At 38.0% G+C, this 13,238-nt stretch overlaps 1 protein-coding gene across 2 annotated transcripts in view; it reads right to left on the reverse strand.

The window, feature by feature from the left end:
- Positions 1-12,379, reverse strand: part of LOC138052364 (tyrosine-protein kinase TXK-like) — a 41,508-nt gene extending 29,129 nt beyond the window's left edge. For both annotated transcript variants that reach the window (XM_068898824.1, XM_068898823.1), the window contains exons 1-5: positions 12,008-12,379; positions 10,858-10,923; positions 8,074-8,126; positions 6,927-7,055; positions 5,091-5,155 (exon numbers count right to left, since the gene is read on the reverse strand). In XM_068898824.1, the coding sequence (XP_068754925.1) occupies positions 5,091-5,155; positions 6,927-7,055; positions 8,074-8,126; positions 10,858-10,923; positions 12,008-12,305 (611 nt within the window). In that variant the 5' untranslated portion in view covers positions 12,306-12,379. The remainder of the gene's footprint in view (positions 1-5,090; positions 5,156-6,926; positions 7,056-8,073; positions 8,127-10,857; positions 10,924-12,007) is intronic.
- Positions 12,380-13,238: the final 859 nt, after the last annotated feature.

Here is a 13,238-nt window from a genome sequence, read left to right on the forward strand (position 1 = left end):
CATATATTGAACTGCGGGTATGAAATCAAGTGAAGTTATTATCCTCGTAGTTATAACGCAATTTTAGCAATTGCGTAGAGAAGCCTATTCAATATATGATTCACACATATCATATCATATCTGCGAGGATCATAGCTTCACTTGATTTCATATCCGCAGTTCAATACGTGATTCATATATCATATATCATTTCGTTTATTGATTCATTCATCACGGGAACATTTGAACCCATAAATGACCAGCTCCCAACATCAGAGTTGGTTAGAGCGTCGCACCGGCATCTCGAGGTCACAGGTTCAAACCCCGTTGAAGTCCTGAATTTTTCAACTTTCCCTACGCAATTGCCAAAATTGCGTTCACAAATGGGAGGATCACAGCATCACTTGAATTAAGAATTAGCGCGTAACCAATAAGACATCCCCAATAACTTAAAACTGACTGCTGGAGTAATTAACCTTCCTGTTAGGGCGGTTTTCAAGTGACCGTCGAAAGTAATTACGCGATTGCAATTGGTACGCTTAGTGACTGGTTAAAAGATCACGCGCCAGCTTATCAATCAATGAGAAGGAAAACCAAAACTAATCGCGACTTGCACGTGGGATTCTTCCCGAGCTTTGAGCAAGTTACACGGAATTGTTATGAATTTGGATTGGTTCATTACGTTGTTTGGACCTGCTGCATGTGATTGGTCAAAGTAATTACTTTGGTATTGTATTACTGTACGACACTCAAATGAAAACCACTCCAAGTGTAATCAATAATACTTAGAGCGGCTTTCGGTTGAGTGCCGTAAAACAAATGCCAAAATAATAACTTCGACAAACCACAGCAAGTGCAAACAGCGCAATAAAACAATCCAAACTCGTAGCAATTCCATGAAACTTGCTCAAAGCACGAGAAAAATCGCGCGTGCAAGGCGCGATTGGTTTTGGTTTCTCCTATTCATTGGTTGATAAACTGCGTGAGGTTTTTAGGGGCCGCCAAGCGGAGCAACATATTCATAGAACCCATGAATTGCTTTTCTCATGGCTAGCGGTATTGCTCGTGCTCGCGTACGTACGAAGTTGCCTGATAATTTATTAATATCGTAATACTAATAACAATAAGAATAAGAAAAAGAATCAATACACCCAACATGGTGGCCGTTTACAACATACAGCTTTGATATTGGACATCCATGTGTTATGGTCAATAGACCATTCAATTTCGATGTATTAAAATTCAGTCCAAAACAAAAGGCATCATTTCCGGGGTCTGAGGAATAAACTTATACAAATCCTCATATTTATTTCTCAAAGCCTCGAGATGATGACTGAATTCAAAACAAGGTATCCACTGACCAGTATTACATGACCATATCGCAGGCTCAAGTTTAGAGCTCATTGAGCTCATCGAGGTCAGCTGTTGAATTTTTAAGTTGACCGCTGACCAGGTACTGATCCTCGATTAGATTGCAGTTTCAAGCCAGGTTAACTTCTTGTAAGAATAAATAACTCGGGAGGTCCGCGTTTTGAGGCTTGGCTAAATCTATACATTTAACTAATCACAAAGCGTTGCAATTGCAAAAGCGAAATTTTTTTTGACAGTAATTAAAAGCTGTTCTTTACTCATACGCAGGGTAACCGGTCGTTTCGCCAACGTGTCAGTTCGCCAACGTATGAAGTCTATTCGCCAACGTCTAATGTCAGTTCGCCAACGCTTATATGTCAGTTCGCCAACGTCCAAAATACTTTGTGAAATAGATCTGAACTGTAGTTACAAATTACCAAAAGAAGATAATGTGGCCTTTGATCCAAGAAGAATTGTTTGTTTCGGCTTGAAAATGTATGTTTCACTCTCCCCAATCTCTCTCCCACACCATCCACGGATTTATTTGTGCATAAACCGGCTGTAAAACCCTTTCATTAAACATTTGCGTAGTTAAAGAGCCATTGAGTTGAAATATGTTTGTTTGATTACGCGCTTAAAATCGTTCACTTGTTGCCCGCAAGTTTCGCCTACGTGTTTGTTCTACTCTCGCAGAGGGTTTTTGCATTGTTTGAAACGCGAACAAGATATTGGACGCTTTTATCAGTCTTTGGCAAACATTTTAAGTGCATTTACTTCGTCTCTCCATCAATTGCAAACACTGACTAAATTTTTGCGGCAATACTTTTTCCTTCCCCCCTCAACTTTTAAACGTTTCTCCTACAGCCTGCTTCTCTACCGGTCTCTTTTCTCTCTGTTACGAGAAGAATTAGAAACGCGATAAAAACAATGTGAACTCATTAACTTCGCTTGTGCGGCATATTGCTAAGGAGGTGAGAACTTTTTCAACTTGAGTAGGATATTGTTTAAACGTTTAATGATATGTAACTACAACAAACAACAGGTAACACCAACAATGTTATCTGCCAATCAAATTCCTGCGATTTCGATCCGGCTTAATCATGCAGGAATTGCTGTATAAAAGGGCTCTGATCAAATATTTTTACAAGAGTCACTCGAGATGGAAAGCTATTATTGGATCTATTGCAATGAGGAAGTAACAGCGAGACAGGAAGCGCTACTACTACTACTACTACTACTAATAATAATAATAATAATAATAATAATAATAATAATAATAATAATAATAATAATAATAATAATAATAATAATAATAATAATAATAATAATGAGCTTTATTTAACCAGGGAGCACCTTCAGCAATCTGTTCTCCCAGGTGTCCCTGACAAATGGCAACATCGACGTTGCAACACGGGAATTTCGAGACAGCAGTATAGAGATGCTGAATGCTGAATCTCACGCAACACGCGATATAAACATTTTTAGTTGAGATTTGATGTTAATGGTTTTTAATAAATATGTATGCATAAACTATTGACTTTTCAACTCTTTCTTTCACCTCCTCTTTGTCTTTCGTCTTTGACTAGGTAACTTATGTGTTTGTCTATGTTTGTTTTCAGGTGCAAGAGCTCGGCCTGCAGAGAGCCTATTCTGAGGACGACGCGGTGTATAAGTACATCAGAAAGTTAATGGCCCTTCCGTTCCTGCCTCACCGCCAGATCAGCCCTATGTTCCTTCGTCTGCAAGTTGAAGCACAAACAGAGCCCCTTCAGAACCTCGTCGCCTACATCAGACGACAGTGGATTGAAAGTGCGGTGTTCCTCCCAAAAACTGGATCGTGTACCAGCAGGCCATCAGAACGAACAACGACATCGAGGGATGGCACAATGCTCAGAATCGTCGTGCGAGCGGGCAGTGTTGATTACTTCTGTACTCCTTAATCGAGCTCCTGGACAGAGAGGCGAGACTTACAGTCGTCACCATCAGGCTTGTGTGCGATGAAAAACTGAAGCGGGTCCAGCGGAAGCAGCATCGAAACCTGCAGGAGAGGCTATTCGACAGCTGGGAGAAGTACGGGAGGAAAGAGAAGACCGCCGCACAGTTGCTGAAAACGTGCTCACATCGGCTCCTATAGGAGCCACCAAGTTTGCAAAAGAAAATGACCAGCAATAAACTATCAATAAAGAAACCTAATAAAATTTGAGGGGGGATTGGGACGCATTGAAAGGTGGTTCACATCAACAATCCCTCTCAGGAAGTGAATTGCAAGTTATCTAACGTTGACAATTATTTTCAACGAAAAATTTCTTTTTGGACGTTGGCGAACTGACATTAGACGTTGGCGAATAGACTTCATACGTTGGCGAACTAACACGTTCGCGAAAAAAGCCGGTATTCATTCGCAGAAATGTCGCTAAATTAATTAGATCGCAATTAATAGCTCAATTTTTGTAAAACTAAAAAAGGCACCCAGCACCAACTTGCTATTCACAACCAAACGGTTAGTCTAATAAGGAAAATTACCGCCATACTTTCAAGAAGAACTTTTCAAATTAAATAGTAACTTGTAGGCGAAACGACTTGCAGGCGAAACGACCGACATTCCAAGAAGCACCATGGGCGAGCATTATACACGGGTAAATACGGTAATTTACTTTGACCTTCGTATATTAAAGAGACAAACTAAAGGAGGTAGAGCCTAATCACATATCTGACCAGGAGGACTGGTTTTCATGAAGAAAATGCGATGTGCCTTTTTTTCTCAAATGAAGAACATTTTGCATGGCTCGAGTCCAGGGGGGGTACTCCCTTATAAGGGCTTAATGGGGACGTGCGGCCAGCCAGGGTATGGTTTTCGGGATTTTTGTCTTGAACAGGGTATCGAATTTAGCATTTTTTGTCTTAATCAGGGTATCGATTTATCAATTTTTGTCTTAAACTGGGTTAAATGTCTTAAACAGGGTATCAAAAATCGGAATTCTGTCTTAAAATGGGTAAGAAAATCAGCGATATTTGTCTTAAACAGGTTCAGGGTATGAGGGGCCGCGCTGCACCTCCCCAACCAGGGATACATCGAGTACCCCCCCCCCCCCCCCCGGGGGCTCGAGTGCTTTTCATTTGATAAAGAATATGTACATACTAATAAAGATATCAAAAATACTCCTCTTGTAAAGAGTACACCCTAATTGTATTTAAAAGCCTCATGGTTTCTAGGGGTCCCCTCATCACTTTTGTTATTCTCTTCTGAACAGTAATATTGTTTATATGGGAATTCAGTTTCCCCCTACTGCTTTCCTTTACCTATTGTACTTAAATTTGTATGTATTTTTTCTTTTGTACATTGGTAAGAAGCTTTATTAAACTTAAACTTAAACTTATTGTTATTACTTACAAAGTCATACTCATAACAATACCTACAATACACATCTTGTGAAGAGGCCTCTCGTTCAATGAATAATTTTCTCTCGTTTTAAAAATTTTCAAACCAGTTCAATGTTTTATTTTGTCTAATATAGACCAAATGCATAAATGCAGGCGGCCAAAAAAATATTCTTTTGTTTATGTGCTAATAGAAATGTCGTTCGAGAGCGAGGCTAGTGAGTCTCATTAGCACATAAACAAAAGAATACATTTTTGGCCACCATTTATGCATTCAGTCTATTCTGATTCATCATTATAATCTGAAACAATGATCATGGAAAATGAAAATTGAACTGGTTTAAAAAAATTTCATCTCAGCATATATAAAAGGGGATACATACCCTCGTGAATTCTTAGCTTTCCACCAATGCTCGGAGGGTTTCTCAACAACAATTAATTGTTCTCCCTGTATAATAAACCAAAGTTGAAAATTAAGCAACTGGTTCTGCAAATGGACAATCCAACACATATTCAATCACTAGGAAGAATATGTAACAAAATTTCAATGAAAAATCTTACAATAACTACATAAATATAATATTAAGGCATGCAAAATTTACAGAATCATTCTTTGACAACATCCAGTTAGTTCGTTTTCTGACACAAACTCGGGTTAAACAGTTCAAATAGTCCAGGAATGGTTCAGAAAAACAGGTCAGCAACACATTAAACATTCTCTGTAGCACCGAACTTAATTCGCCACCAATCTATGAACATGTTATAATGGTTGCAGGCCTATATTTTTGGGTATTCAATTGCACAACTGAAATTGTCAAAACTAGTTACATGTAGACACCAATTCAAGATTTTCAAGTAATTGACAAGGAGATTTGGCAAATTATGTTCTGAAAACACCTTATCGAGATTTGAAAACACTTCCCCTTTTTTCATTTCATCCAGTAAATCAATCATTTCTATCCATAATTATCTTTAGACAATTATTATAAAATAGCACAGCAATAAATGTTTCTTGATCACAAAACTTATATGTCCAGCATTTTTGGACTGCATAAAATATTTAAACAGCAAAATACACTGAGCCTAAGCCAAGCACCTCGGAAAAATCCTTAAAGGATCGTCAAAGATTTTTGAAAAAACTTACTTGGAAAATTACGTCCTAGCTGTTTCAAATAACGGGTAACAGAGACTTCAATTTTCACATTAATACAGCTCTTTCCTCTACATGGCAAAACAACTACCAGTAGCACAAAACATATTTGTTAGATTTCCATAATTCTACATTGATCAGAAAAAGTACCACTGTTAAACACTGGAACAGTAAAATTGTTACGGACAAATTTTCACCATCAGTGTAGTCTTTTTCACTTTACCAGTATGTTCATACCCATTTTCAATTTCCAATGTCAGTTTCCAGTATTTTTGTCTCATCACTAACTTAAAGATATATAATTTTAACTTCAAAAGTATAAGAAATTTTCACCCCAAAATAAGTCAGATCAACATATCAAAGCTAATAACCAATGTAAACTAGTCACAACAATTAAGTTGAAATTTGCCTCTGGCTCTTCTACATTACATTTTCAATAACTTTTGTGGTGGTACAGCAAAATTGAAACCCAAAGGATTTAATTACTGGTAAGTACCGGTCATTCAATCTGAAAATGGCATGCTAATTAACATGAATACGAAGTAACCGGAGTGCTTGGAGTAATGCTTGAGGATGGGTGAGTTGGCTTCAAGTTGTGATACTATAATAGCCAGTGGCCCCAGTTGCACAAAGGCCTGATAACGTTATCCGGTGGATTAAAGTCACTACACATCAGTTTCAATCAATGCAAAGATTTCAGTATTTGCCCTTGCAACTGTCAACTTTAAGCACATCTATATAAGTTAAAAGGTGTGTGAGAAAATCTTGGCCAACGTTTAACATGAAACTACATTTTACACGATGGATAGTGACTCATACTCAGAATAAATTCATCCGGCGGCCTTTGAACAACCGGGGCCAACAGCCAGATGTGTACAACGTGTTTACAGTCTGGCATCATTAACGCACAGTACCAGCAGGCACTTTAGCCACAGCATTATTAGTCCAGGCTTTGTTTTTGTCCCTCATTGATCACTTCACCCACTTAAGTTCATTGCAAAGATGGACTGCTTACACAATCAACATTCCTGAAATGTTACAAGACAAAGTGTTTACAGTTTTATCAAACCTTGATGAAAGATAAATCCCCATCTTTTTGGCAGCTGAAGTCATAATTGGCTACCACTGTTTCATTTGCTTCCATTTTTATTTTTATCCTGTTTTCATTTTGAGGTGCAGGTATCACAGCTGGTTGACTCTTTGGAAAAGAAGTAAATGAGGATAATTTTAAACAATGAAGAAAAAAAAAAGAACAAGGGCAAAAAACATGGCTTTGCATAAACATAAATACCTTTTGGTCAAGAAACATTAAAGATGACATATTACTATAATTTTATTCAGCTTTTCTACAAGCACCTTTGCACTCAATAATTTTTCCAACAAATTGTAACCATTAAACATAAATTTTAAAAGGAATAAAAGGTTATGGAATTAATTTTGAAGTAACTTTCAGGTCATCCACAGTCAATAACAACAAGAAATAGAGGAGCTGGTTACGATTTATTTTGATGTGTTAATTTAAAATAATAATGATTAATAAAATTATGTACAATATTTAATCCTACTTGAATTAAGGAATTGTTCTAATAATTATTAACTGTTTGAAGTTATGAAATAGATGAACATTTTCCCCTTTTTCAAAAAGTCATTTAGACTGCGTAAATCAACAGTCCAATTATTGGACTATAATGCAGTGTCGGTGTTTCATCTACTTTTCTTGCGGTGATGCGGTGTTTGTCAATTTTTTTTTTTTGCAGTGTCAGGGTATTCAGAGCCCCCCAATTTCCCCCTCTCTACTGCCAGATCCACTCAAATGAAAGGTGCTGTAGATTCTTTCATTGTGTTCCACACAGTTTTTTTTTTTTTTGGCATGGTACCTAGGACAGATGTACAGTTACTGTAGTGTTCCAATAATTATATTAAACTGTTTGAAGTTATGAAATGGATGATTACAAAATTAATATAATAATGGATTTTTTATAAAAATTTAGCCTGTGAACTAATTTCATGACCAGTGTTTTACTGCGAGATCCTCTAGGAGAGAGATTCTGTAGATTCTTTTTTGTGTCCCACACAGTTATTTTTTGGGTATGATAGGATAGATGACTGTGTAATAAATTATAACCTGCCACCAAAATTTCCAAGAATCATTCATAAACAGTTTGCATAAGAAACTGCTTCCTGAATTACATAGTTAACATTCTTTTAGTACATACCTCTGGAAATTCATCCGCACCACTGGTGGCTTTTGGCAATGGCTGAGATTCGGCTACAGAATTAATTGACAAGAGAAATATGCAGAATTATCTAAATGATGTTGTTTAAACAGAGGCTCCTTGTAAAAGCCTCAAGTTTTTTTGGTTTTTTGGTTTCAATTTCAAGCATTTTGTAATACCTATAGGCCATTTTACAGTGTTGTTTGCTCAGTGACCTAGCCTATGAATGGATGCAAGGCTGCCAGTGACCGCTTGAATTGATACAGACCTCACTGCTTTTATCATACATGTATGTGTATATATAAATTGTGTTGTTGTGATTCAAATTAGTCTACTTAACATTATAAAAGCAAAAGGTTTTGTACCAAAACAGGCTCACCAGCAGCCTATTGCTTCCATTCTTAGGCCAGGCAGCTTGGCTCCAACACTGTAAAATATTGGTCTATTGGTAAATACAGAAAATAAATTGCTTGCAAGCAGCTAGAACTACCAAGTAGTATTACCAAGTACTGATTGGGAAAGACAAATGAAAGACAAATGAAATTAAAGCAGTTCAAATTAAATATTAAGATGAAATTGTCCAGTGCAAGGATGGCGTAGTGGTGAGAGCAATCGCCTCCCACCAATACAGGGTTTTCTTTAAGGTTTTAAGTAGCCGGAGTGTTTTGCAAAGTAGACGGTTGTGGGTGCAGAGAACCCACACGATGGGTATTAGCCCATCGCTTCTAGGGGGGTCCGGGGGCATGCTCCCCCGGAAAATTTTTGAAAACTGAATGCCGGAAAATGCATTTCCTGGCATTTTGGGCCATGAAACTCAAACATGAGAGGGATGAATCAAGCTGCAATTATACTATGAAAACCATGTTATTCAAAGAAAGACGAAGCGACATTTCAATAATACAACCCTATAAACAAAAAGTTGGGTGATATTTTTTGTATCTTTTTGGTGGTTTTGCTGGAGCTAACGAGCCTGGCAAATATTGCCACTTGACAACTTGTAAATATGGCTCATACTTTGAAGGACTAGACCAGCAAAGGCTTCTGATTGGCTGTTAAATTAAGCAGCTGATTGGAGGATACTAATTGGCCAATGGCGTAAAGGATGTTTCGATCCTGTTTAGGTGTGAAGATGACACACATCCGTTCCATTGTCTAATTAGCGGGAAAATATGCTTGCGGAACTTCGTTGTAGTAATTTCGAAAATTGAAAATCACTCGAGCGGTTTACGAGTGATGTAGTTTTTTTTCCGAAGAGTTTAGGAGTTCCGTAAAGCAGTGAGAGTTGATCAAGAGTGACGTTGGATAAAGATCCGTTGTCATGTTGAAGCGTACAGATGCCCTCGAGAGGACGAGCACTTACGCGGGCAAGTAGGATTTAACTCCGACGAGCGTTACGTTCAAGTGTTTAAATAAAGTCTACGAGTCCTCAGCTTCTACGTTCGCTATAAATGATCAACTGAAAGGTTCGAAGTGAAAACAAAGGAGCGGTTAGTGAATGATCAGGGGCTAGTTTTGTTCCTCAGTTGAGTTGCGGTAAGAGATCCATGAACGCAGGCTGAGCGTGTTGCTAGCAGAACATCATATGTAAATTTCCTTCTGGATTGAGAACAAACCTTTTGAAAGTGTTTCTTTGTTTACAAGTGTTTTTATGATTGCGGCGTGATTAAAGGAAGTTTTGCGCGGACTAAAACGTCCTTGAGTGATTTTTCCTTCCGGTAAGATACAATCGGTGGCTGTTTAAAGATATCGAAATCCGATATGGCGGACAACAAATCATATTGTTCCTACTTTCCCGCCACCGCAGCAAGATTTTTTCAAAAACGAAAGTCTCAAGCATAACGTTTTTAAACTGCCCTTGAGTCAGAAGTCTTTTATGTGTTTTCAGAAAAGATAGGCACTGCAAATTTTTATTTGTATTGAGCCCAAGTAGTTTAGACCTCATAAACATCATCTCCTCTACATGTCTTGACTCTTCAAACAATGAAAGTAGCCGGCGAAACCTGACAGAGAAGACGGCGAACTTCCCCGGCTGCCGGCTCTTATATACAACCCTGCAATATGGCCCGGGTTCGATTCCCAGACTGGGCGTCATATGTGGGTTGAGTTTGATGGTTCTCTACTCTGCACCGAGAGCTTTTTCTCCGGGTACTCCGGTTTTCCCCTCTCCTTAAAAACCAACATTTGATTTCATTTGCATTAACTTGTTAATTTCAATTTACAGTGTCCCTGATTAGTGCTACACAGCGCTAGAAGATTAGACACTTAAATGAAGTTCCTTTTTTTTCCCTTTCCAGCTACATTTTCTCTGAGTTTATAGCCAATGTAGTCGCAACAGTCAGTTTGCTACAAATACAATGCTCCTCTTGAATTTTCCTTTCCCCCTCCTCCTACATGTACTTCAATTCGTATGAAAATCCAGTCTTGGAAGAAAGTTAAGATTGATCAACAACGTGTTCCTCAACCAACAAATGTTGACTAATAAGTCAACGAATTGAACCCAGGCATTGAAGTGCTTTTGTGCCAACTCTGCTCTTATAAATTAACCCATTGACGCCTCAGGTACCCTAGAATGCCCACCAGTTGCAGATGACTAAAATCGTTGGGCTTTAGAGAGAATAAAATCTGTTAAGTCTGACTCCCAGGAGTCCATGGGTTACTTAACCATATTTTATTTCTTTGGGTAATTTAAGTGACCTTTCAATTGCAAACAGAAATCATGCATTATTGAAATAAGTATTGTTTGAGGTATGAGTAACTTAGTAATAATAGTTAAAGTGTATTTACCATTAGGAGCAACAACATCATTTTGGGATAGAGATTGAACATAACCATCAACTTCTGCACTTAACTCTAAAAAGTAAACAGACAATGTGAATAGATCCATGTGAATCTTGAAATTAGAAAAAAATAGAGCAGAACAAAATCCACTAAAGTAACATTGCGACTACACTCCTATCGCAGACTCTTTTAGGGTCAGTGGTTTCTCTGCCCACAAGAGTCTGCTTCAGGGATATCAAATTCCTTGCCGCTTTCTACCAATCAGTGGCCTTGTTAAATATGGCAAGGAAAGTTCACCATCAGTCTCTGCAAATTTCAAAATTAATTGCCATTCAAATTTCAGTAAACATTTTTTCAGCTTTTTTAATTGGTCAAGGACTTAACAATAACAGGCAATCATTGGTTGGATCCTACAATAGGAAAGGAATGTGGTATTCCCTGAAGCAGACTTTTATGGGCAGGAGGAATGACTGACCATAAAAGATAAGAGTCTGCGATAGGAGGCTACATGTACATTGTGACGAGCGTAAACTTGAAAACGAAAAGCTATGAAGGAAGCTAGCAGCTGCAATGTCTTGAACCAAAGGACCAGAGCACGTGTTAGGCCAAGAAGCTTAAAGAATGAAACTTGCAAGATAGATCTACTTCTAGGGAGGTAGAGTATCACAATAATAGCAAACAGCAAACTTCAGGCTGAAACTTGCATTTTGCATTTAAACAATTGAATTTGTTTGTTTTTGGCTCATTGCTTGCCTACTAGCTATATATATCCAACCAGTTACCAGAAGAGAGAGACAAGTTTTATAATAGAACAAGAAAATTTTCATACCATCATGACAAAGCAGTCCCACATGACGGGGCATCTCTTCTTTTCCGCACCCTCCCCACCCCCATTTGGGATGGTGAAATTTGACAACAAGGGCTCGGAGTTTTTCTTCTCTCCACCCGACAAAATTTCAACCCATTAGAGAATTTTTTTTCAAATATGCTGACAAAGTATTAACCCGTCGGGTTTTACAGGTTTTACTTTTCTGTCATCCTTACGGATTACTAATAAATGAAACAATACAACCTCAATTTTCAGTGACTTAACTACCCATAATAATATTATGAAATGACAGATTAAGTTGCGATCCAGATCAAAGTCAGCACACACCTTTCTGCTGGGAGTGTTGAGAGAAGAGTTGATTGAAGTACTCTTCCTTTCCTTCCAATTCTTCAACAAGATCACGCCTTCCGATCGCACCAAATGCATCTTTTAGGATGTCAAATTTTGTCGGTAATAATAGACGCCTCCTCTCCAATTCTTCAAAATAGTGAAAGGATTGTGTCAATAATTCCCTTGTACCACACTCGACAAATCCCGTTAGCAGATATTTAAGCTCTTCAAATTGATTCTCTGGGAGAGCCTTGCTTATTTCCAGCATAAAAGAACGAAACTCTAGTTGTTCCATAATGCAATGTAAAAACAACTAAAGTTACGCTTGAACAGTATTTTACTTCTGTTTGTACATGTTACCTCGAACCCAGGATCTCTCTCTCTAGAAGACAAAAGAAGAGACCATTGACGTAAAAACGCAATAAGAACAAACGGTAAACTCTGTTGGAATGGCTACCGATTCCTTAGGCAAGAAGTTATGTGAGAGAACAAATCCTTAACAACCAAGGAAATACTAATGCTATTTGGAAAGTTACAAATCGTTGCATGTCTCGAAAAAACACTGCCAAGTCACTGAGCAATACAGAAGATCGTGTTGCTATTGCCAACAAATTCAATAGATATTTTACGTCTGTTGGAAGATTGACTGCTCTCAAGGCCAACCCTTTGATACAAGAGCAACAACTAGACGTTACTGAAGTAGTCACCCAACAAGAACCTACGACTTCATATGACTGTTCTGATTGCTTCAACTTTTAATAAGTCTGTTACTGAAAGAGAAGTGGAATCTGTAATTATGAGGGGCCTATCTTGCAATAAAGCACCTGGATATGATAAGATATCTGCCAGAATCTTAAAGGATAGCCTACCAGCCACTTCCACCATAATTACCAGATTGATTAACAGTTCATTTGAGCTGAGTGTCTTCCCAAAAGCATGGAAAACTGCAAAAATTATCCCGATTTCCAAAGACAGAAATTCGGACGAGCCTTCTTACAATCGACCAATTTCCTTGCTTCCTTCCTTATCCAAGGTGTGTGAGAGACTTGCTCATAAACAGTTTGCTGACTTTCTCTCCGTAAACGATAAACTCTCCATTCACTAAATTGGCAATAGGAAACTACATTCCACAGAGACTGCCCTTATCTACGTTACTGATGAACTTTTAAAAGCTATGGACAAGAAATCAATTTCTTTACTGGTACTTTTAGACATGTCTAAAGCGTTT

This window comes from Montipora capricornis, chromosome 6 (assembly GCF_036669925.1).
Source record: "Montipora capricornis isolate CH-2021 chromosome 6, ASM3666992v2, whole genome shotgun sequence".
Taxonomy (NCBI): domain Eukaryota; kingdom Metazoa; phylum Cnidaria; class Anthozoa; order Scleractinia; family Acroporidae; genus Montipora; species Montipora capricornis.